This window comes from Canis lupus, chromosome 32, assembly GCF_011100685.1.
Source record: "Canis lupus familiaris isolate Mischka breed German Shepherd chromosome 32, alternate assembly UU_Cfam_GSD_1.0, whole genome shotgun sequence".
Lineage (NCBI taxonomy): Eukaryota > Metazoa > Chordata > Mammalia > Carnivora > Canidae > Canis > Canis lupus.
Window position 1 is genome coordinate 9994312 of NC_049253.1, and position 24916 is coordinate 10019227.

The window sequence follows — 24916 nt, forward strand, 5'->3', positions numbered from 1 at the left end:
CCTTCAGCCCAGGGTGTGATCCTGGGGACCGGGGATCAGGTCCTGCATTGGACTCCCTGCACGGGGCCTGCTTCTCCCTCTGCCTGTCTCTGCCTCTCTCTGTGTGTCTCATGAATTGATACATAAAATCTTTTTTAAAAAAAGTGAAACAGTCTTATTGCTGATATGCAGAAAGTTTGAGTGGTTTGGACAGAAGATTAAACCAACCACAACATTCCCTTAAGCCAGTTAAAGCTGAATCCAGAGCAAGCCCATAACTCTTCAAATCTATGAAGGCTGAGAAGTAAAGAAGCTGTCAAAGAGAAGATGGAAGCTAGCAGGGGTTGGTTTGTTCTGGAGGTCTAAGGAAAGGAGCTGTCTCCATAACATAAAAGGGCAGGATGGAGCAGCAAGTGCCAATGTAGAAGCTGACAGTTATCCAGGAGATCTAGCTAATATCATTTATGAAGGTGGCTACATAACAGATCTTCAATGTAGATGAAACAGCCCCCTTGGAAGAAGATGGTATCTAGAATTTTTATAGCTAGAGAGAAGTCAATGTCTAACTTCGAAGCTTCAAAGGACAGGTTGACTCTTGTTAGGGGCTAATACAGCTGGTGAATTTGAGACCAATGTTTATTTAGCATTCAGAAGATCCTAGGGCCCTTCAGAATCCTGCTAAATTTACTCTTCCTGTGCTCTGTAAAATGGAACAACAAAGCCTGGATGGCTGCATATCTGTTAACAACATGGTTTACTGAATATTTAAAGCCCACTTTAGAAACCTACTGCTTGAGATGCCTGGGTGGCTCAGCGGTTTGGCGCCACCTTGGGCCCAGGGCGTGATCCTGGAGACCTAGGATCAAGTCCCACATCAGGCTCCCTGCATGGAGTCTGTCTCTCTCTCTCTCTCATGAATAAATAAAATCTTAAAAAACAAAACAAAACAAAAAAGATTCCTTTCAAAATGCTACTGCTCATTGACAATGAACCTGGTCATCCGAAGCTCTGATGGAGGATCCATTCTGCAGCCCATGGATTAAGGAGTCCTTTCATTTTTCAAGTCTTAAAATTTAAGAAGTTTTTTTTATAAAAAAAGATTTTATTTATTTATTCATGAGACACAGAGAGAGAGGCAGAGACATAGGCAGAGGGAGAAACAGGCTCCATGCAGGAAGCCTGATGTGGGACTCGATCCTTGAATTTGGATCATGCCCTGAGCCAAAGACGCTCAAGTGCTGAGCCACCAGGGGTCCCTAAGAAGTATATTTTGTAAGACTATAGCTACCATAGACAGTGATTCCTCTGATGGATCTGGGCAAAGTCAACTGAAAACATTATGGAAAGGATTTACCATTCTAGATGCCATTAAGAACATGCTTGATTCATGGGAAGAAGTAAAAATATTAACATAAACAGGAGCTTGGAAGAAACTGATCTCCACCTATATGGCTTTGAGGGGCTCAAGATTTCAGTGGAGAAAGTAGCTATAGATAGGATAGAAACAGCAAAAGAACTGGAATTAAAAGTGGTTTCTTGACATGGAATCGACTGCTGGTGAAGATGCTGTTAAGATTGTTGAAATGACAACAAAGCATTCGAATATTACATAAACTTAGTTCATAAAACAGCAACAGCGTTTGACAGAGAACTGGTTCCTAATTTTGAATTAAGTTCTATTGTGGATAAAGTGCCATCAAGCAGCAGCATATGCTACACAGAAATCGTTTGTGAAAGGAAGAGTCAATCGATGCAACAAACGTCATTGTTGTCTTAAAGAAATGGCCACAGCTACCACCCCGATCAGTCAGCAGCCATCAACAATGGGGACAAGTCCCTCCACCAGCAAAAGGACAACTCACTGAAGCTCAAATGATGGTTAGCATTCTTCTTATCAATGAAACATTTTTTTATTTAAAAGTAGATATAGTTTGTCCTTGAACATGGGTTTGAACTGCACAGGTCCACTTATATGTAGATGTTTTTGATAAATACAGTCCCTATAAATATATTTTTCTTATGATTTTCTTAATGTTTTCTCTAGCTTACTGTAAGAATAAGACCCTTATTACAATAAGCAGGGTCACAGCTCCTGCCAGGGGGACTATATCCGTGTACACAAGGCCATCACAGCTGGTTACTTTTACCACACGGCCCGGTTGACCTGTAGTGGCTATCGCACAAACAGCAGCAGACAGTGTTCATTCACCCCAACTCTTCCCTCTTTGAGGAACAGCCACACTGGTTGCTCTACCATGAACTTGTCTTGACTACCAAGGAGTTCATGAGACAGGTATTGGAGAGATTGAAGGCAGTTGGCTTCTGGAGGTGGCTCTCCATTATTATAAAGCCAAGGAGGTAGAAGATCCCCATTCTAAGAAAATGCCCCCCAAAATAGGCAAGATACGAGAAGAGCTAGGATAAAGAGAAGGGGATGCAAGCCGAACCCAACATCAGCTCCTTTTCCTTTTATACGTTATTTAATATCTATTTTTGGAATAAAGCTGGGGGGAACTTTTATTATTATTATTTAAAAATATATGTATTATACAAAGCATGTGTTAATTGACCATTTATGTTCTCAGTAAGGCTTCTGGTCAACAGAAGCTATTAAGTTTAGAGGGAGTCATAAGTTACACAGAGATTTTCAACTGCATGGGAGTGAGGCGGGGGCAGCATCCCTTAATCCCCCAGTTTGTTACATTGCTTTTTTAAGACATAATGTCAGTGCACCCTTAATAGACTATAGTAGAGTATAAACATAACTTATATACTGGACAACCAAAAAATTCATTTGACTTGCTTTATTACAATATTTGCTTCATTGCAATGGTTTGGAACTGAATCCACACTATCTCTGAGGTATGCCTGTATAACATATTCAATGGAATATTAAGTCATTAAGAAAGAATGAAATCTTGCCATCTGTAACAAGGATGGACCTAGTGGGTATTACGCTAAGTGAAATGAGAGAAAAACAAATACTGTATGATCTCATTTATATGTGAAATTAAAAAAAAATCGAGCTCACAGCTAAAGAGAACATCTGCTGGTTGCTGGGGGGCAGGCGGGGGAGAGGTGATAGGCAAAATAGCGGGAGGGAATTAAAAGGTACAAACTTCCAGTTATAAAATAAATAAGACATGGGAACAAAATCAACAGCATGAGGAATACAGTTAATAATATGTATTGGGTGGTGACAGATGGCAACTAAATTTCTCATGGTAAACACTTCATGATGTATATAAATTTTGAATCACCGTGCTGTACACCTGACACTAATTTAACATTAGCATTGTATGTCAAATACGCTTCAATAAAAAATAAGTCTAGTATTTAAAAATATCACCTACAAGGACTGCTGTATGGTATTCTGAGGAATAAATACAAAACACACTTAATTCCTGAGAATTGGAATCTGTGGCTCTTCCAGGTTAAGTGGCCATACGCTGTCCAGCAGTCACTGGTCCCACTCAGGGACCTTGGTGTTACTGGAATAATAGATGTTATTTTTAAGAGTCCATGCTTACTAATATGATCTATAAAACTGGAGTAACTCTGTTAGTAGCCTGTCGGAGGCTGAAGATGGTAAAATGTTTGCGCTCTGAGGACTGAAACATATGACTCACTAGTTCAGAAGTGATCATTTGCATGTGCCGTTTCAGCTGCGGATCACAGCGAGAGGCGACTAGAGGCTGTGGTGAGCGGGACACTGATACCTTTGTGTGTGGTCATGACGGGGCCTACCACAGGCACTGCCATCACTGTGACTCTACTTTCCAGAGCTAATGACTACAAAGCCGCTCCTCAGTTCACCTCATGAACACTGGCCTGATGGCAAAGATGACACAATTCTGGTTACCTAAGAGAAAGTTGATGTTATTCAAAAGTTCTAAAAACAAAATGAACAAAACCACTTTTTTCCTTCAACAAACTCAGTTGAAGAGTTGCAGTGATATCGAACTGCAATGATATTATCTGGGTTCCAAAATGTCATGGAAGTAAGAGGGACACGACTGAATTTTAACAGTTGTCTCTAAATAAGACAATATTTTTGTAATAAAATTAACATATAATTGGATTCGCTTAATTTTGGTTCCAATCTTTTTGTACTTACAACTTGAATTGAGTAGAAAGATCACACTTGTTTATATTATTAGTTACCTGATCTCTACAGCTTTAATATAAACATAATGTTCATTAAACTACAGCTTAAATATTATAAAGGCTGGAGTGTCCTGCCGCTTATTACTGAGTTGTCCCCTTGGTACTAAGAAATGAATTTCACCAAAGTACAATGTGACTTACACAATAGTCCCTGATCTGAAGAATTAAACTCCGTATTACTTGTCGAGTAACAAGATACAAATCAAAGGAAGCTATCTTTTCTAAGAATTCATTTTTCACATGACTTTCTGGGCAGCCCCGGTGGTGCAGCGGTTTAGCGCCACCTGCAGCCCAGGGCGTGATCCTGGAGACTGTGGATCGAGTCCCACGTCAGGCTCTCTGTATGATGCCTGCTTCTTCCTCTGCCTGTGTCTCTGCCTCTCTCTCTCTGTCTCTATGAATAAATAAGTAAAATTTCACATGACTTTCTGAAGCCCTAAAAACACAGAAGTATTCTTTGATAATCATCTTTCATATTTATTTATTTATTGTTCAGGGGTTCATCAACATTTTTCTGTAAAAAGCCAGAAAGTAAATAGGTTAGGCTTTGCAGCCACACTGTCTCTGCTGTATAGAAAAGTTTGCTGCGTACAGTGCAGAAAGAGCCAAAGTTCAATGCAGCTGACTTCCAGTAACACTGCATTTGTGAAAACAGGCATCATATATGAATTTGCCAACACCTGCTCTAGTCTATGCCATCTTTCCAGATTGCCCTTAGACTACATGCAAAAACTCAGAAGCCATTCTTTCTACTTTCCCAGACTGGACTCTGCCCAGCGCTATACCTGAAAGGCTATGCCACAGGCCTTTTACCTATCTTTCTTGGGTACCTAGCAAAGCCAGGCATTATTCTTGGCACCTGGGATGGATCCATCAGTGAACAAAGCAAACAACAATCCCAGTTTGCTTGTTATTTCAAAGATTTTTATTTATTTATTCATGAGAGACAGAGACAGAGAGGCAGAGACACAGCAGAGGGAGAAGCAGGCTCCTCACAGGGAGCCTAATGCAGGACTTGATCCAGGCATCCCAGGATCACACCCTGACCTGAAGGCAGACAGATGTGCATCCGCTGAGCCACCTAGGAGTCCCCACAATCCCTGTTCTCCTGGAACCTCTACTCAAGTGTGACATTTATAGAGTAGCTTATATTAGCTACTCATGTTCAAACTATTTCATCTCACTTAACTCTCAATAAGGTCAATGGTATTTTATAATTATCTTAATGAGGAGAGGTCAAGTTAACTGCCTAATATCTCCAGCTAGTAAGTGCAGAACCTCCCTGACCCTAAAGCCCACATGCTTTCTATCCCACACTGGATGTACTCTGCTGTTTCCCATGTTAAATCCAGAATCCTGATTCCATTATCTGATCCCATCCTCCCAGTCCAAACTTGTTTCAAGCATTCTACTCCTTTTCATTGTATATTCCCTGGAGAAATACTCCAGTACAGAGCCAAGACCCATGTCAGGACTCCCCTGCCCTTCCCACATTATATCCCTGCCTGAAATGCTTTCCCTCTTGCCAAGTTCCACCCAAAAGGCAAGGCCCACCCTTCCCAAGTTATTTCTCTTAACTTTGATCATACTTGACGGTCTTGTCTCTCCCTAGGAATACCAAAAGGCAGAACATGTCCTTGGGCTCGTCATAATGATTATATAAAAACACAGCGCGTATTCTTAGCTTAGTAATAAAACCTCAATATTGTAGTGATTAAAAATTTCCATGTTTCAGAGATACTGACACAAATGGCAAGCAGTCATTGTGTGCCGCTCCACTTACAGCGTAGAAGTTTGAATCTGACTTGATCGAAAGATAAACTCGGAAAACATTGGTGGCTTTGGGTATTTTGAATAGCAAATCAGGGTATCATCATTATCCTTCCAGGCCAATGGACTAACTACCATTAGTTGTAAATGCACAAAGATCTTTCTTCCACCATGAGTAGGTGCTGAAATCTGGCTCTGTGCACTTGGGCCAACTAGCCTCTCCATGCCTCCATTTCCTTATTATTAAACTGGGATTAAAAACAGCTACTTTTGGGGATGCCTGGGTGGCTCAGCAGTTGAGTGTCTGCCTGTGGCTCAGGGCATGATCCTGGAGTCCCAGGATTGAGTCCCACATCGGGCTCCCTGCATGGAGCCTGCTTCTCCCTCTGCCTCTCTTTGTGTCTCTCATGAATAAATAAAATCTTTTATTTTTTTTTAAATAAAATCTTTTAAAAACAAAACAAAAACAGCTACTTTCATAGGATATAGGATTACAAATAACGTATATGTAAAGTACCTACATCAGTACTTGATATTGTATCAATAGTATCTATATCTCAGTAAAATATTAGTTAAGATGAAACATTTCAAATGACATTTTATGATTTTATAATTTAGCTATGTTTCAGGATAAAGGTCTTCTTACTATTATGTACTTAAAAATAAATTAATGACAAGACAATTCTAAAGGAAACCTAAGAATGAGAGCAAATGCCAGGCACATGGACCACTCCACGTATGCAGGGGAATAAACATAACCCAGGAGGATGAGGACTCTTAGCTCAAGTGCCAAACCGCAGCAGCAGCTGCTCTGACTTTAATGGACACATCCAAGCTCCTTCTGGCATTAACCCTGGGCAAGTCATGTGAATCCACACACTAAAAATCTCAAGTGAGAACTTCAAAGAATACCTGTGTTTTGCAAACATTTTTTTTAATTTAACAAAAGAGATTAAAACAATCAAATTCAAAGGAACTATGGGACTCAAAAAGTTCCAGTTTTTAAGTTGCAGAATCAACACGTACTGGAAAAAATTCAATGATATTTAAAAATGCAAGATTAATTCTTTCCATTGAGTTCCTTTCCTTGCATTCGCAAATAGAGAGAGTGGCGCACCTGTTTCAGCGACTCTGTAGCCTGTCAATGGGAAAAAGAAGAAACTACATGATCAGAGAGAATGAGAAACAGCATCAATGCACAAGAATTCTATAAATTTAACGTATCTTAGGTTAAACAAACAAATTTCAAGTACTAATGGCAAATATCTATAATATTTTGATGACTAGGGATCCTCTTTGAAAGAAAGAGTTTAAGGTTTCTAATATATCCTTCAAGTTCTTGCTATGTTCACGGTCCCCTTTACTATGGTTTTTCTAGTCCTTATTTGAAAAGAAAAGCACCCTGTGACCCATCAGTCTCCCTTCTTCCTCAATGTTATTACCTTAAAAAAAAATACTCCACAGATGCTACTTTATTTATTTTGCACAGATGCTACTTTAAATCTTAAATGCCTGGGGCTATGAACTAGGTGGAAGAACATCCATCCCTTAGCCTTCTTGGATTAGATCCTTCAAATGTAAAAGTTCCCACTAATTAGAGATAAAATCATTGTATTTTTCCTAAGCAGTGCTTTTATAGAATGTAAAAGTTGTTAAAGGTTTCCTCATCCCCAATTCTTGGATTACACATTTAATTCTAGTAATAACTTGTTCTTCTAATTTGAGTGATGGGAAGTTTAGAAGGTACAGGTAACAAGAGATATTACGAACACTGGCTACTAAAAAAGCAGTGCAAGAGATTTTTACCAAAACTTTTTCTTCTAAAATGACTAAGAAAAATTAAAAATTCACTTAATGTGTTGAGAAGCTACCATTAGCTATCATCTGAACAAAGCTAAAGAGTCCACCGGGGGCCAGCGTAAAAGCTGCCAAAGACACAAGTTGTGTCGAGGACCCTCAGAGCACAGGCTCCAGAGTCAGACTGTTGGGTTCATAGCCTGCTTTCCCCACTTTTTAACACTGTAGATACCTGGGCAAGGAACTAACACCTCTGTTTTCTCACTGGAAAGATGGAAAAGATGAAGGGAGGAATACCATATTGATTCTTTTATTTTTAAGGAGAAGGAACTTTCAAATGCCTTTAAAAAAGCTTAAAATTTAGGGTATCTGGGTGGTTTAGTCAGTTAAACTGCCTTGGGCTCAGGTCATGATCCGGGGTTCTGGGGTGGAGCCCCACATTGGGCTTCCTACTCAGCGGGGAACTGCTTCTCCCTCTCCCTCCCGCTTCCCCTGCTCCCGTGTGCACTCTCTCTCAAAGAAATAATCTTTAAAAAGGAAAAAAAAAATTCTTTTTGGTATTCACCTTCCTAAAAGTCTAGTTTCTTTTATGTCCTTAAAAAGTTGGGCTTGAGAGGTGCCTGGGTGGCTCAGTCAGTTGAGCTTCGAACTCTTGATTTCAGCTCAAGTCATGATCTCAAGGTTGTGAGATCCACTCCCCCCCCGACCCCCACGTGGGGTTCCACAATGGGTGTGGAGCCCACTTAAGATTCTCTCCCTCTCTCTCCCTCTGCCCCTCCCCCGTTCTAAAAAAAAAAAAAAGTTGAGCTTGATAATTGGATTGTTTTCCTTAAAAGCACACTCAGAGAGTCAACAGAAATAAGACTGCTGCTGAAAACTATTATTTTACTATCTCAAAGTCATTTAAGACATTTTCCCACACATATTAGAAGATATCCCCAGGTAGAATACAGGAATCAAAACCAAAACTGTCAAAAAAAAAAAAACTGTCTGATATGAAATTAGCATCACACATGTCAGCTGTCTCACTGAGCAAAGCACAGTACATAGAAGTCTATCTAGGACCAAGGACCAAGATTTAACTTGCAGATCTCCCCAATACGAAGTTCTGGCTCCCAAACAAGACCAGTTAGAAGATGTCATAGTTGCAATAAAGTACCTTAGCAAGATCTTCTTTTAACTTGTTGTACTGCACCACATCAAAATGTTGTTTCTTTGATTTTTTATGGAAGAAGTGAAGAAACTGCCTACTCTTAACAGCTGAGTAAGTATAATCCTAAGAGGAAAAAAAAAAAGAACATATGAACATAATGTCTCTGCAAGAAAGACACTTGCCTTAGCAACACTAAAGCAAAAGAAGGCAGATGAGTAAAATATTTGCAGTGGCCAACAGAGAAAGCATAAGGCAACACAACTGAAACATTTTGTCTTGCTTGAGATCAGCTGCTGCTTTCAAAAGCAAGCATGCTGGGAAGAGAAATCACACATATTCGGATAGAAAGAAAAAGAAAACTGTTTTAGCAAAATCATCATGCAATAAAGCTAAAGTTACTGAGTGTTTCTGCAGTACATATTCAATCATATTTATAAAGGCACAGAACAAAATTTGATGTGTTTATCTCAGTGGAGAAATTTGTGAGCTATATTACTTCAGCTGGAGAAGGAATTATTTGCAAAACATGTTCCAACTTACCGTTTTCCTAACAAATGACTCACCTGTCGGGTGATTATAAAGTATGCAAAAAAGACCATGGAATTTGCAACTGTGATGAAGTAGGTCACTGGTTCCATAATATCCCAGGAGTACACCCACCAGGTGAGCCAGGCCAAGGCCCCGCCCTGAACGGACAACAGTGCTAACCCAGCCCACAGAAGTCTGCTAGTTTTAGCTTCTGAGCGAGCTTCGATTCCAGCTTTTATCTGAGGGGAGCGGGAAAGAGCTTGGGTCAGTTTATAGTGTACCAAATTAAGGGGAAATAAAAGAAGGAACAAGTAAAATCATACCTATCGGCATTATTTTAACAAGATCTGATTTAGGGAAAAGTTATGAAACATACACATTCATGAGTGATCACTTACTTCCAAGTCAGCCCAGAAATGACCCCTTTTTTAAATTGGCCTTTTGGGGAAAAAAATTAAAGAGTACAGAAGGGTATACAATGAAAAACTCAAGATGCTGTCCTCTGAAACCGAAAATTACATGCCTATCTTCTTTGATCTAGCAACTGCACTGCTAGGGATGCATCCTCTAGGTACACTTGCACACACGGTTCATTACAGATTCTCAAGAGTAGAAGACTGACACTTATCAATATTATCTGCTGAGCTATTGAGCAGCAGTAGTGTGGAAACCACACATCAATGTGCAGATCTTTCCAGATACACTGTTAGTGAAAAAAGGTGAGAAGAGTATGTGATAGTGTATGCCCTTTTCTGAAAAAGGGGACAAAATAATATATTTGTACTTGTGTATACACAGATGAAAAAAGTCTAAAAAGATCCATGGGTGTAAGGATATGGTAGGAGGAGGAAAACTTTCCACTGGCACCTTTCCAGATTTTCAAATCTTAATGCAAGTAAATATATTACCCACTTTTTAAAAAGTAAAAAATCAATCCAAGAAATATAATTTAAAAGCCCCTTGCTCTGCCATCCCTTGTATCCTTAGAGAATACTATCAAAGTTTATTTCCAGAAACTTCCTATTCAGATACAAAGATACACAGATGACACCCATCCATTTTTAAAAATCACAAATGGTATCACTGGTTTTAAAAGATGCAGGTTTTTCCCTTAAAACAGACTCCTCCACGCTTCTCCAAAGAAGTTTTTTTTTTTCCTCCTCCACTAATGATTAACTTTTGGATGCTAGGAAGCCGGTGCTAACTCTTCAGCTGTACGTCTATAAGCAGGGCTGGAGCCACGGGCCTATCCTGTAAAAAAGAACCTGGAAGCACTGCAGCTAGTGTAGCCCAGCTCATATTGTCCTCATTTACAGAGAGGACAGTCTGGAGGGGCAGCGCAGCACACAGTTCAAGATGCAGCTCCAGTGGGGCCGCCAGAATTCATGTTCGGACTCCACCACATTAGTAGCTATGCACCCTGTGGTCTCTGCTTCCTCACCTGAAGGATGACAAAGATAATAGAGTACCAAATGCACAGGCTCATCGTGAGGACTGAAGGAGAAAATGAGCATATGTGGAGCATTCACAAAAACATTCACTCCACAAGTGGTCAATCAACAGTATTATTTTCACACAGACTCAACTGTGACACTTTCCAACCTGTTCGAGAGGCCGCAGCTGTCCCTTCAGGTGGTCAATTTTCTCCAGTAAGAGGTGCTCTCGTTTTTTCTGAAACTCTTCTAAATGCAAAGCTGTAAACAGTCTATGAACCAAGGATTTCACATTTTCCATCTGAGTAGCATGTTCCATACTCAGTTTTTCTGAGAAAAGACAGAAAGGACACATAAGGCGGTCACCACACTTCTTCTACCAGGCTCTCCCAGTTCAGGGACTCCAACCTGTGTGCCTATGGCCGGCCACCCAGGCACCCCAAGTCCCAGGGAGGCATTTGGTATTGTCCTTTCTTCCTGTCTCAGGTGATCTGTCTCTCCCATAGAAAGAAAGTCTGGAATGACAAATTACTAGACGGTAGGCTTAAAACTATTTTTTGGGGGGTCTTTTTTCTTTTGTAATACGACTTTGCTATTTCTTTAAAAATCTTCAAATGGAAAAGGTACCCTTCTACCAGAATCCAGGTGCATGCCTCACCTAACACTTCTGGTTTACGGGTTCATTTTTTTGTTGTTGTTTTAAGTTTTTATTTAAATTCTAGTTACTGGGGATCCCTGGGTGGCTCAGCAGTTTGGCACCTGCCTTCGGCCCAGGGCGTGATCCTGGAGACCCGGGATCGAGTCCCACGTCAGACTCCCTGTGTGGAGCCTGCTTCTCCCTCTGCCTGTGTCTCTGCCTCTCTCTCTCTGTGTGTCTCTCATGAATAAATAAATAAAATCTTTAAAAAAAATAAATTCTAGTTACTTAACATATAGTGTAATATTGGTTTCAGGAGGAGAAATGTAGTGATTTATCACTTACATACAACACCCAGTGCTCATCACAAGTGCCCTCCTTATGGCTCATTTTTTATATCCAACCTCAACCTAAGATCCCTACCCCTTTACCCCAGGCATTTATCCAAAAATTATCTTAGGATGCACAGGGGAGGGAAGCTGGTGTACAAAAGTGTAAATGAAAGTTTAAAATACATTTGAAAAGCAAGTCAAGTATAAGTTCAACAAGATGTAGATCTGAAAGGAGGTTCATACTGCTAGGAAAGGAAGTCACAGTTTCTGAATGTTTAACAAAGTTCTTTTACATATGGATTTTCTCTTAATCCTTCTGCCACTCTGGGTCTACAAACACACAAAAACCGGGCTGTAATGCTCCTCTTCTGAGTGCTGTAGCTGTTCCCCAGTGCTGTTAGAGAACTGGAGGTGGGGGACACGGTGGGACATGGCAGGGCAGATCCGCCCACCTGCAGTGTGCATTTGTATCCACAGCAGGTTTAGGGCCCTGGAGTCAGGACTAGCCCAGTGAGCCTCCAGGGAGGATCAGCAGGCCTCGGAATTATTTCCCTTCCATTCTACCCACTGCCTTCAAGACTTTAGTGTAGTCTTAATCCCTTCTACATTTTAGGCTAAAGCTGCCAGGAAGTGGTGAGAAGCATAAGTTCTCTTCTAGACTTTTGAGATCTGTACAAGTCAGAGTCCTTTTGTTTTGGTGAAAAATGTACTGCTATTTAAAAAGTGTACAAAATTAAAAATAAAAATAAAAATAAAAAGGTCTATATATAGAAGAAAGGTATAGCTGGGGCATGATTTCGTCCCAAGCTGTGGAGTGTATCCAAGACAAAGCCAGACACTTAAGTGATAAGGACAGATTTTATCCAGCCAGCACTGTGATATGGAAGAGGGTCCAGTGTGAACTGAGCTCAACTTGTATTTGTGCAGAGGCAGCTGGGCGCTCTGGGGACAGAGGAGAGGATGGGGGGGGGGGGGGGGGGGGGGGCGGGGCTCAGTGAAGTCGGAGAAGTGGAAATCTACAGCCCGGGCCTGAGGATTCTTGGTGAAGGTTAGGGCGACTCGGCCATTTGGGCTAGTAACTGGCACTTAAGCAGAAGAGAAACAAACAGAAGGCAGTGTGGAAGTCGAGCAAGGCAGCCACCCAGCTGGGAGAAGAGCAAGCGTCAGCTCCCTGGACATTTGTGTTTCAAAGAGTAGTTTTCTCAGGTCCTTGAGATGACAGTTCTGGGAGGCCGAAGCTGTATACTTCAAAGGCATAGAGAAAGAATTTAGAATTGCAAGCTTTCTGAAGTAACTGCTAGAAGAAAACGTTCAGGGACCTGTCTGCCTATCACCAGGTTTTCCCTGAATGCATAAGAAGTTCTCCTGGCAGTGTCGCACTTCCCCAGGCAAGCATAATCCTGGGGATATGCCCTTATGCTGACAGAAACTATGCTGGGGTTTGTTCAAGTCTCTTGAGGGGTGGGGGTGGTAGGCAGGGGACTGGAGGTGAACAAAATCATCTGTGTGGAGAATCTGCCATCTTTATGGGTCCAGACTGAGGTCTAGTCAAGAAGAAGGCTCGGAGGCGTCTGGCTAATGTTTGGTCAAAGAGAGTCTTTGTTGGGTTACATGCAATGTTGATCTGAGCTCAGTGACAAGCTATGGTCTTTCAGAAATGGCACCGCAAAATTCATATGTTGTATTACCAATTTAAACATTTCCCTAAATAAAGAAACAAACGAGCATTTGTCTGTGGTATCTCCTAACAAAAACCAAAAACGAGAAACAATTACTCTTTTCTTTTTCTTCAGAAGCTGCTTATTCCTTTTATATGTGTCTTTAATACAGATTTCATTTTCATATACTGAATTTCTTTTTGTTGTTTTTTTTTTCATAGACTAAATTTCAAATCCAAATTTGCCAATGCTTTAGAGAAGGAATGGGGTTTAAATACATTTTTTAACTCCAAATTTACAATTTTATAAACTGAATTTTCTATTAGTCCTGTATAATTCCTCTGTCATTTTCCTGCCAACCGTACCTACTGTGCCCATTATTTTAATTCCCATTGTGAGACTGAGTCAGTCGGGTTTGGTGTTCAGTGAGGCATCTGGTGAGCCAGCACCATCCCAGCAACTGCCCCTCCAGGCAGGGAGGCAGCTCTCCTCCCAAGGAGATGGCAGGAAGGAGGTTGTAATTAGTCCACCTGGAACTAAAGGTGTATGTAACATGTTGGGGCCTGCAGGAGAGGAAGGACAAGTAGAACAAAAAGATGCCCTAAAATCATCGGTTTCCACTTGTATCCTCAAATACTCAACCCAGAGACCAGGAAACAGAAGACTTTCCAGAATGTGGGGTGATGTAGTTTTGGAATATAGGTGAGGTTTGGTGGGGTGAGGTCTGGAGCCAATGACCAAGAAAGAATTCTTGAGATGTCTTTGGTGTAAAATGGTGGTTTTATTAAAGCCTGGGGGCAGGACCCATGGGCAGGAAGAGCTGCTGCCCAGGGCTTGTGGGGGTGGCTGATTATATACTTGGGAGTTGGAGGTAAGGAAAAGGGAAGTTTCAAAAGGATTTTCACATGCTCAAGAGAACCTACAAGATATTGGAGGCCTGCCATTGTCAGTTAAAGATGGTTTTTCCCTCTAGTAAGGGAGCTTCCTGGAGGAATGTCACACATATCCCACCCAGAAGTTGGGGGAGGAGGTTTGCAGGGTGTGAGGTTGTGCTTTGTTCTCAGCTAGCCTTCTGTTCCCCATCATCAGGAACTCACCAGACACAAACTTTCTATCTTAACATGGGTTTTCATTTCTGTATTTATGAACTTCTAGCATCCTTCTCTCTTTGGGGTTTAATACTGCCCTGATTTTAAGAATTAACAGGGACGCCTGGGTGGCTCAGTGATTGAGCGCCTACCTTCAGCCCAGGGTGTGATCCTGGAGTCCCAGGATTGAGTCCCACATCAGGCTCCCTTCATGGAGCCTGCTTCTCCCTCTGCCTATGTCTCTGCCTCTCTCTTTGTCTGTGTCTCTCATGAATAAATAAAGTCTTTAAAAAAAGAAAAAAGAATTAACAGAAGAAAGTTCACAATTGTTGAAATGATGGATTCATTTTAATTTCTCTATACTTGTGTTTGAAAATAACATAAAATTTTCAAACATACAATTAAAATTTTTAAAAATCAGTAGATTTTTAAAAATTTAAAAAAACAATTTTTTAGGGATTTTTAAAATCCCTTTCTTCAAGGGATCTTCAGAGAAATGGCTGACATCAATGCTGGGGTACAAGATCAGCCTGGATCATCTAATTATACCAGAAAGAAAAAGCCTGAAATCAAAATGGGGGCAAGTCACAAGACATGGGTGCCATGGTGTTCAAATTGTACCAGTTAATTAGTGGGTGCCCCTGAAGCGCCTTATGATTTGCTCCCATTTCTCTCTGTTACAGCATTTATTCTTTTTTAATCTAAATCCCCTCCCCTTTTCCCTTTTCACTGGCATCTATTGATAATTCTTGGCTGATGCAGAATTTGGAGGAATCTGCTTGCAATATGACAACTTTTCGATTCCAGCAGCCCTCCCATTTGCCAGTCAGCACTTGGCATTCTAACTATAAACAAGAGCCTTCCCTTATTTATTGATCTATTTAGTCATCTATTTTTTCAGGCACAGGCTTATGAATTCCTTTCTGCTGTCCCCAGCAGTCTACGGTCACAACTTACTGGGAACAGAAGCCTCCAGAGCTAATACTGGCAGGAACACTTCAGCATAACTGGTGAATTGCTGGAGGCTCAGTGCTGACCAGTTTGAGAAATAAAAACCTCACAGGCATTCACTAGTTTTATCTCCAGGAGCCCCCACAGGGTTCTCACAGTGAAGATCAGAGATCCACATAATCTGGTGCTTGGCTCAGGGAGAGGGGAAAAGTAACCATTCTGGATCAGCCCCCAAGCAACTTTCTCCTAGCAAGGAAACTACTTTACCAGAGCCTTATCTGGCTGGAAGAAGGGCAATTAGCTACTCCCAGCCCCCTCTAGCCCACCCGGATCACAAAGGAAGGGAAAAATAAAGTGGCTAAGAAACTCTACTGTAAGCTGCAGCCCAGGAATTCTGGCCCAATAAAATATCCGAGATTCAGTCATAAGTTTATACAATGCTCCTCCCCCCACCCCCAAGACCCTACCATCACACCAACAGGGCTGCAGTTCTGTGCAAGACGCAGACCCTAAGAAAGAATTTCTAGGGAAACTCCGAGACAACACAGAAGAGAAAAACAGGGGCACAAGAAGAAACACAGACCTCCGATACCTACAGCTATAGGCCAACAGCCTCTTAGCCAGATACATATAAAACCTCACGTTAAACGCCTCCTTGCTTCAGGTTCTACTACACAACACATCATGTCCAACTTTCTTTCTTTCTTTTTTTTTTAATTATTTATTCATGAAAGACACAGAGAGAGGCAAAGACATAGGCAGAGGGAGAAGCAGGCTCCATGCAGGGAGCCTGATGCGGAACTCGATACCGGGACACCAGGATCACGCCCTGGGCCAAAGACAGACACTCAACCACTGAGCCACCCTGGCGTCCCATCATGTCCAATTTTCAACAAAAAATTATACAGCAAGGGGAAAAAGCAAGGTGTATCATATTTAAACTGCAGAAAATCAAAGATAAAGAAACCACTAAAAACCCAAGGAAAGAACACCTTCCCTACAGAAGAGCACAGATAAAGCAGATACCTGACTCCCCTCAGAGTTGGTACCAGCAGGGAAGGAGACAGGGAAAAACCAAGCTTTGAAGAGTAATAAAGGAAATTTTCAACTTCATGTCTTGGTCCTATATTTACCATCTACCAAGGTCAAAAGGACTTGGCAAAACCTCAAAGTACCGGCTCTATACACTGTACATCTGCTTCATTAAAGAAAATTACCCTGGAAGAACATACTGAACACAGAAGATAAAGGAAGAAACTTCCCTGGTTCCCACAAGATTAAAGTCCTACAGCCTTGCATATATTAGAAACTTAAGATGTCAGCAACTTTCTGAAATGTCCTTTGTCTAATGATTTGTAACTTTTTATAAAAAAAAGATTTTATGTATTTATTCATGAGAGACACAGAGAGAGAAAGAGAGAGAGGCAGAGACACAGGCAGAGGGAGAAGCAGGCTCCATGCAGGGAGCCTGATGTGGGACTCAATCCTAGGACTTCAGGATCATGCCCCAGGCTGAAGGCAGGCGCTGAACGGCTGAGCCACCCAGGGATCCCCGATTTGTAACTTTTTATGTAAAAAAAAAAAGAAAAAAAAAGTAAAAACTCTGCACCAAATGTTCCTTTGACAGAGTACCCACTGCTTTGTGAAGACAAGCAGTTGTCCCAACTTAGACTCCAATAAAATCCTCTTTCTGTTAGAAACTCTAAAAGATGTGTTCATTCTGTGTCAACATGAGAAAAAAAACACAAACCTAGAATGCTGTTATCCCACCAAATGATCCTTCAAAAGTGAAGGAGAAATGCAGACTTTCTCAAACAAAAATTGATAATTTGTTGCCAATGGGCTTGCCTTGCAAGAAGTGTTAAAAGTGAAGGAAAGGGGGGTTGCCCAGGTGGCTCAGAGGTTCAGCATCTGCCTTCCGCCCAGGGTGTGATCCTGGAGTCCCGGGATCAAGTCCCACATCAGGCTCCCTGCATGGAGCCCGCTTCTCCCTCTGCCTTGTCTCTGCCTCTCTCTGTGTCTCCCATGAATAAATAAATAAAATCTTAAAAAAAAAAAAAAGTGAAGGAAAGGACAATGATACAAGGTCAGAAACCTAGATCTACATAAAGGAATTCTACATTAAAGAAAGAATAAGGGAAGATAAAATTATTTTTCTTTTTGCTTATTAATTCAGCTAACAACAGTCTGTTCAAAATAATAGCAGCAAAAGTATATTCAATGCTTATTGCTTATATATGAGTGAAATGAATAACAAGGGATGGGAAGAAAGAATTAGAAATACATAGTATTACAAGGTACTTGCAACGCCTGTGAAACAATCCATCTAGTGTTATTTGAAAGTGGATTTGGGAGTGCCTGTCTGGCTCAGCTGGTAGTACGTGTGACTCTTGGTCTCAAGGTTATAAATTCAAGCCACAGTGGGTATAGAGATTACTTAAAATCTTTAGGGGAGCCTTGGTGGTTCAGATGGTTATATCCATTCAGGTCTTGATCTCAGGGTTCTGAGTTCAAGCCCTGAATGCGGCTCCATACTAAGTGTGGAGTCTATTTAGGGAAAAAAACTTAAAAAAAAAAAAAAAAAAAAAGTGGATTTGGGTTAATTGCAAACTATATTGCAAAATCTAGGGCAATCACTGAAAAATGTAAAATTTAAAAGTATCACTGATATGCTATAAAAGAAAAATGGAATCATAAAATTCATGAGAAAATTCAACAGAAGGCAGGGCACCAGGTGGCTCAGATCGCGATCTTGGGGTGCTGGGATCGAGCCTGTGTCGGGCTCCCTGCTTAGCAGAGAGTCCGCTTCTCCATCTCCTTCTGCTTATGTCTCTGCCTCTCTGTCTCTCTTATGAAAAAATAAATCCTTTTTTTTTTTTTAAAGAAAAGAACAAAGAAGAGTATTACATAATTACATAAGGGAGTCAATTCTTCAAGCAAACATAGCAACCCTTAATGTATATGTAACTAACAATAAAGTGTCAAAATATGAGAGGCAAACCTGATAGAACTGCAAGGAGGAAGAAATAAATCCAATAACAGTTGGAGACTTCAATACTCTCTATCAGATATGGAGAGATCCAGCCAGAAAAAAAAAAAAAAAAAAAAAAAAAAGACCCCAAAACATTAAGGACATAGCTACACTCAACAGTACTATCAATCATCTGGATAGAAGTAACATGTACAGACTATTTCATCCAACAACAGAGAACATACATACCTTTCAAGCTTACATGGAACATTCACCACGATAAATCTCACTTGGGGCCACATCCAAACAAATACAAAAGAATATAAATCCTACAATGTATGCTCTCAGACCACAATGGACTTTAAGAATAAATCAAAAAGAGGGCTGGAAAATCTCAAAATTTTTGGCAATTAAACAGCATACTTCTAAATAACACATGGGTGAAAGAAGAAATCAAGAAAAGTTACATGATATTTTGAACTACATGAAAATGAAAACACAACTTATCAAAATTTGTAGGATGAAACAAAGCAGTGCTCAGAGGGAAATTTATAGAATTGAAGGCATACATTAGAAAAGAAGAGACATCTAAAATCAATAATTTAAGTTTCCACTGTAGGTAACTAGAAAAAGAGAAGCACATTAAATTCAACATAAGCAGAAGAAAAGAAACAAAATTAGAGCAGAAATCAATGAAATCAAGGGGTGCTTGGCTAGCTCAGTCAGAAGAGCATACAACTCTTGATCCGGAGGTTGTGAGTTTGAGCCCCATGTTGGGTATAGAGATTACCTAAAAATAATTAAAAAAAAAAAAAAAAAAGAATCAGTTAAATTTAGAACAGAAAATCAATAAAGAAAATCAATGAAACAAAAAGCTAGTTCTTTGGAGAGATCATTAAAATTGATAAACCCCTAGCCATGACAAGAGAAAAAGGGAAGACACAAATTACTCATATCAGAAATGAAAGAAAAAACATCATTATAGATCCAATGAACATTTAAAGGATAATAAAGGAAATTCTGAATAACCCCACGCTTGCAAATTTAATAACTCAGATTAAAAGGATCCATTCTTTGAAAAGACACATTGGCAAAATACACACAAGAAAAAATAGACAAGATGAATAAGCCTGTATCTATTTTAAAAATTGAATCATTAACTAATAACCTGCCAAAATGGAAAGCACTAGACCCAGATGAGTTCACTGAAGAATTCTATTCAACATTTAAGTATGATATTATACCAATTCTCTACAATCCCTTCCAGAAGATAGAAGCAGAAGGAATGATTCCTAACTCATTCTATGAGACATTACCCTAATGCAAAAATCAGATAAGGACATTACAGGAAAAGAAAATTAACGATCAGGGTCTCTGATGAACAAAGTTGCAAAAATCCTCAACAAAGTATTAGTAAACTGAATCCAGCGATGTATAAAAACAATTATGCATCACAACCAACTGGGATTTATTACAGATATGGAAGGTTGGTTCAACTTTCCAAAGCCAATTAATGCAATCCATTACATCAAAAAGCCAAAGAAGAAAAATCACGTGATCATACCAATAAATGGAGAAATACATTTGAAAAAAATCCAGTACCTATTCATGATGACAACCCTCAGCAAAGCAGGAATAGAGAGGAACTTCCTCAACTTGTTAATAACGTATTTAATGATGAGAAACTTAAAGCTTTCCTGCCAAGACCAGGAAAAAAGCTAGGTATCTCCTCTCACTACTCTTCTCTAAATCATATGCCAAGTCCTAGCTAATGAAGTAAAAAAAAAAAAAAAAGAAAAAAAGAAAAGAAAAGAAAAAAAAGATATAAAAGTGAACAGATTGTAAAGAAATAGAACTTTGTTCACAGATGACAGACTGTCTATGTAGAAAATGTGGAAGAATTGACAAAACAAAACTGCTGAAACTAATAAGCAATTATAGCAAAATTGCAGTATACAAGGCTAGTATATAAAAGCCAATCACTTTATAACACACGAGCAAGTGGAATTTGGAAATTAAAATATATTACCATTTACATCATCACCTAAAAAATGGAAATACTTAGGTATAAATGTAACAAGCTATGATCAAGATCCTTATGAGGAAAACTATAGAACTCTGGTGAAAGGCATCAAAGAAGAACTAAATAAATGGAGAGATGTTCCCATGTTCATGGGAAGTAGGACTTGATACTGACAACTTTATCTATACATTCAGCATAGTCCAAATCAAGATTCCAGCAAGGTATTTTGTGGTTATCAACAAACTGATTCTAAAGTTTAAATGGGGGATCCCTGGGTGGCGCAGCGGTTTAGCGCCTGCCTTTGGCCCAGGGCGCGATCCTGGAGACCCGGGATCGAGTCCCACGTCGGGCTCCCGGTGCATGGAGCCTGCTTCTCCCTCTGCCTGTGTCTCTGCCTCTCTCTCTCTCTCTCCGTGACTATAGTAAATAAATAAAAATTTAAAAAAAATAAAAAAATAAAAATGTTTAAAAATAAATAAATAAATAAATAAATAAATAAATAAAGTTTAAATGGGAAGTCAAAAGATCTAGAATAGCCAGCTCAGTATGGAAGAAAAATAGAGAATTGACACTACTCAATTCCAAGACTTACTATAAAGCTATAGTAGTCAAGACAGCCTGATATTGGTAAAGGAATGAACAGGTCAATAGAATTGAATAGAGAGGGGATCCCTGGGTGGCCCAGCAGTTTAGTGCCTGCCTTTGGCCTGGGGTGTGATCCTGGAGTCCCGGGATCAAGTTGGAGTTCCAGGATCAAGTCCCACGTCGGGCTCCCTGCATGGAGCCTGCTTCTCCCTCTGCCTGTGTCTCTGCCTCTTTCTCTCTCTCTCTCTCTCTTTCTCTTTCTGTGACTCTTATGGATGAATAAATAAAATCTTAAAAAAAAAAAAAAGAATTGAATAGACAGCCCAGAAACAGACCCATATAAATATAGTCAACTGGTCTTTGACAAAGGAGCAAAGGCAATACAATAAAGACTGCCTTTTCAACAAATGGTGCTGGAAGAATTAGCCATTCACATGCAAAAGGCAAACAGAAAGAAAGAATCTAGATTCAGACCGTATATCCTTCACAAAAATTAACTCAAAATGGATCACAGACTTAAATGTAAAATGCAAAATCATATAACCCCTAGAGCATTGGAGAAAACCTTGATGAATCTGGGTATGAGGATGACTTGTTATGTATACCAAGGGTACAATCCATGAAAGAAATAAATGATATACTGGGTTTCATTAAAATTGAAACCTCTGCTCTACAAAAGACAATGCCAAGAGAATGAGAAGACAAGCTACAGATAGGGGAAAAAAAACATTTGCAAAGGAGAGATTTGAACTGTTATCTAAAATATGCAAAACAATCTTAAATCTACAATGAAAAATGGACAACTTGCTTAAAAAATGGGCCAAGGACTTGAAAAGACACCTCACCAAAGAATACAATAAGCATTTGAAATCATATGCCATTAAGCAAGTGCAAGTTAAGAAAAAATAAGCTATTACACACCTATTAGAATGGTCAAAATCCAAAACGCTGACAACACTAAATGCTGAAAAGGAGGTGGGGTAGAGCAGCAGTAACTCTCACACACTGCTGAGGGACATGCAAAATGGTACAGCCACTTTGGAAGAAAGTTTGCCACTTTCTTACAAAACCAAACATACTGGTTTTTTTTTTTTTAAGATTTTATTTATTTATTCATGAAAGAGAGAGAGAGCGAGAGAGGGTGGTAGATGGAGAAGCAGGCTCCCCACAAGGAGCCCGATGTGGGACTTGATCCCAGATCCCGGGATCACACCCCGAGACAAAGACGGACACTCAACCACTGAGCCACCCAGATGTCCCTAAACATACTCTAATTATACAATCCAGCAATCATACTCCTTGGCATTTACCTTAAAGAATCAAAAACTTACGAATACACAAAATCTTGCAAATGTCACATCTTATATGATACCAGCTATATAACATTCTCAAAAAGGCAAAACTATGGACACAGTAAAAAGATTAGCAGTTGCCAGGGGTTGAAGGGGTAGAAGGGATGAATGGGCACATCACAGAGGACTTTTGGGTAGTGGAGTACTCTGTATGATACTATAATGGTGGATGTATGTCATTATACATTTATTAAAACTCAAGAGTGAACCCAAATGTCAACTATGAACTTTGAGTAATGATGGGCCAGTGTAGGTTCATGGATTATAACAAATGTACCACTCTGTTGCCTGACAGTGGGGGAGGCTATGGGGTGGTGGACAGAGAGTTTATGGGAACTGTATACTATCTGCTCAATCTTACTATGAACCTACTAAAACTACTCTAAGAAAAATCAAGTCTGGGGATCCCTGGGTGGCTTAGAGGTTTCGCACCTGCCTTTGGCCCAGGGCGCGATCCTGGAGTCCTTGGATCAAGTCCCACACCGGGCTCCCTACATTGAGCCTGTTTCTCCCTCTGCCTGTGTCTCTGCCTCTCTATCATAAATAAATAAAAAAATAAATCTTAAAAAAAAAAAAAGAAAAATCAAGTCTATTTTTTAAAAAAGAGTTAAGCACGATACAATTGATATGCACTTGGATTTTCAGGCCCACTTCTTCTTAACCCAATAATGTCAGGTTAAGCATTCAAGATCCCAAAGTGAAGTCTTAAAACTATAAAAAGAGTGTATGACACTAAAATCCCTGCTGGGCAACTGCTATTGATCATTCATACCCCTGCTAGCAAAACTTAAATATCGGTTATCAAAAGCCTTCTTGGTTATTTGGTTAATTAAGAAGGTTCTTAAGCTTGCTCCCTGTAAAAGTCCCACAATTAAAAGGGAAATGTTGAGATGGTTGCATAGCTGTATCTCTTACCTCTCTTGGGGCACTGTACATCATATGGTACTTTGTTAATGACAAGTTTAAAATCATTCATTAGCAAAATTTCCATCAAGGTCGAAGCTGGAATTTCACTGCCATCTGAAAGAAAATACATAATGTAAAAATATGACCTTGTTTTATTATTATTTTTTAAATTTTTATTTATTTATGATAGTCACAGAGAGAGAGAGAGAGAGAGACGCAGAGACATAGGCAGAGGGAGAAGCAGGCTCCATGCACTGGGAGCCCGACGTGGGATTCGATCCCGGGTCTCCAGAATCGCGCCCTGGGCCAAAGGCAGGCGCTAAACCGCTGTGCCACCCAGGGATCCCTATGTTCTCGTTTTAAATGGTGAAAACCATTTTCCAACATATAGAAAATATTTACTAACCAGGTCTTTACAATACAGTAGTGGACATTTTCATTTTGGAGGGCTCTCCATATCCAATACTGTTCCCATGGTGAGGAATCCTCCCTTCCTGCTCTACCTCGCATTACACAGGACCACACAGAGCAGGCAGGTGCTCCCTCTCTCACTTGGTCAGCTGGGCTGGGATCCAGGCAGATATTCCTAGTGAGACTTTATCTGCACAAGGTCACATAAAGCCTCAAGGAAGGTGGGAACACTTCACAGCAAGGCTAGAGCAGCAGAGGTGACATATAGGGGGTGCAGGTGTCAGCAGAGCCCATCAGGTGGATCCTAGGCTAACCTGGTCTTTGTTCTGTTCTACCCCTGCCTTCTTCTGAGCCTGGTTCTCTGTGAATTCCAATCTCCAGAATCTACTGACACACTCCTCTGCTCAGCCAGAGTCCATGTCTGCTGGCCCCTGATTGGTATGTGTAAGGCACACAGATAATAACATTTAGAAGCCTTTTAATTATTAGAGGTGACTGATTTGTTAAAACTTAGTGGCCAAACAGCACCACCAACCACTACCACAGAGGGCTCCCTGCTATTCTAGCTGGGGAAAGGTGAAGAGGCAAAGCTTCCAGGAGGGAAGCGTGATGATGTCACCTCAACTGATGAACAGGAACCCAGTATCAGCAGGGATACTGATAAACATAATTAAACCTAAGGAGTCAATCTGTGTATGTGTGGTTTTCATAGTAACTGCAAATACCCTAGGAACAATTGGGAGGGGGTGGGGAACCTCTTGAAAAATTTTAACCTCAGTGTGGTGTGCTTGGCATAGCTTCTTATATAGCCTAGTTTTTATTATATTTTTTAAGTTAAAAAAAGTGTAGTACACTTTAATGCAACCCAGGTGTTAAGAAAGCAAATTCACTGAATAAGCAACAAACTGGTGGTAGATAAGGGTTTCTCTATCATTATCCCTTTAGAACAGTCCACACATTAGTGATATAAAGCTCAGGACAGTTATCTTCTCTTAGCCCGGCATTTGCCTGGCTACATTCAACTAAAGCTATTTCGGCTATATTAATATGTATGACAACAATAATGCTGCTAGCAAAATCAGGAAGAACCTGGTTGTCTGCCTCCTGTCTGGCTCTCTCTAATTCTTTTGTTCCAGAAGGCAGCAAGTCAAGTCTGCACCTGGGTCTGTTCCTTG

The 24916-nt window shown here is 40.2% G+C and overlaps 1 protein-coding gene across 1 annotated transcript in view; it reads right to left on the reverse strand.

Moving 5' to 3' along the window:
- Positions 1 to 2768: 2768 nt before the first annotated feature.
- MCUB (mitochondrial calcium uniporter dominant negative subunit beta) overlaps positions 2769 to 24916 on the reverse strand; it is a 100251-nt gene continuing 78103 nt past the window's right edge. Inside the window, exons 5-9 of the mRNA XM_038581923.1 lie at positions 23340 to 23444; positions 10997 to 11157; positions 9430 to 9633; positions 8873 to 8989; positions 2769 to 7054 (exon numbers count right to left, since the gene is read on the reverse strand). Of these exons, the coding sequence (XP_038437851.1) occupies positions 6977 to 7054; positions 8873 to 8989; positions 9430 to 9633; positions 10997 to 11157; positions 23340 to 23444 (665 nt within the window). The 3' untranslated portion in view covers positions 2769 to 6976. The remainder of the gene's footprint in view (positions 7055 to 8872; positions 8990 to 9429; positions 9634 to 10996; positions 11158 to 23339; positions 23445 to 24916) is intronic.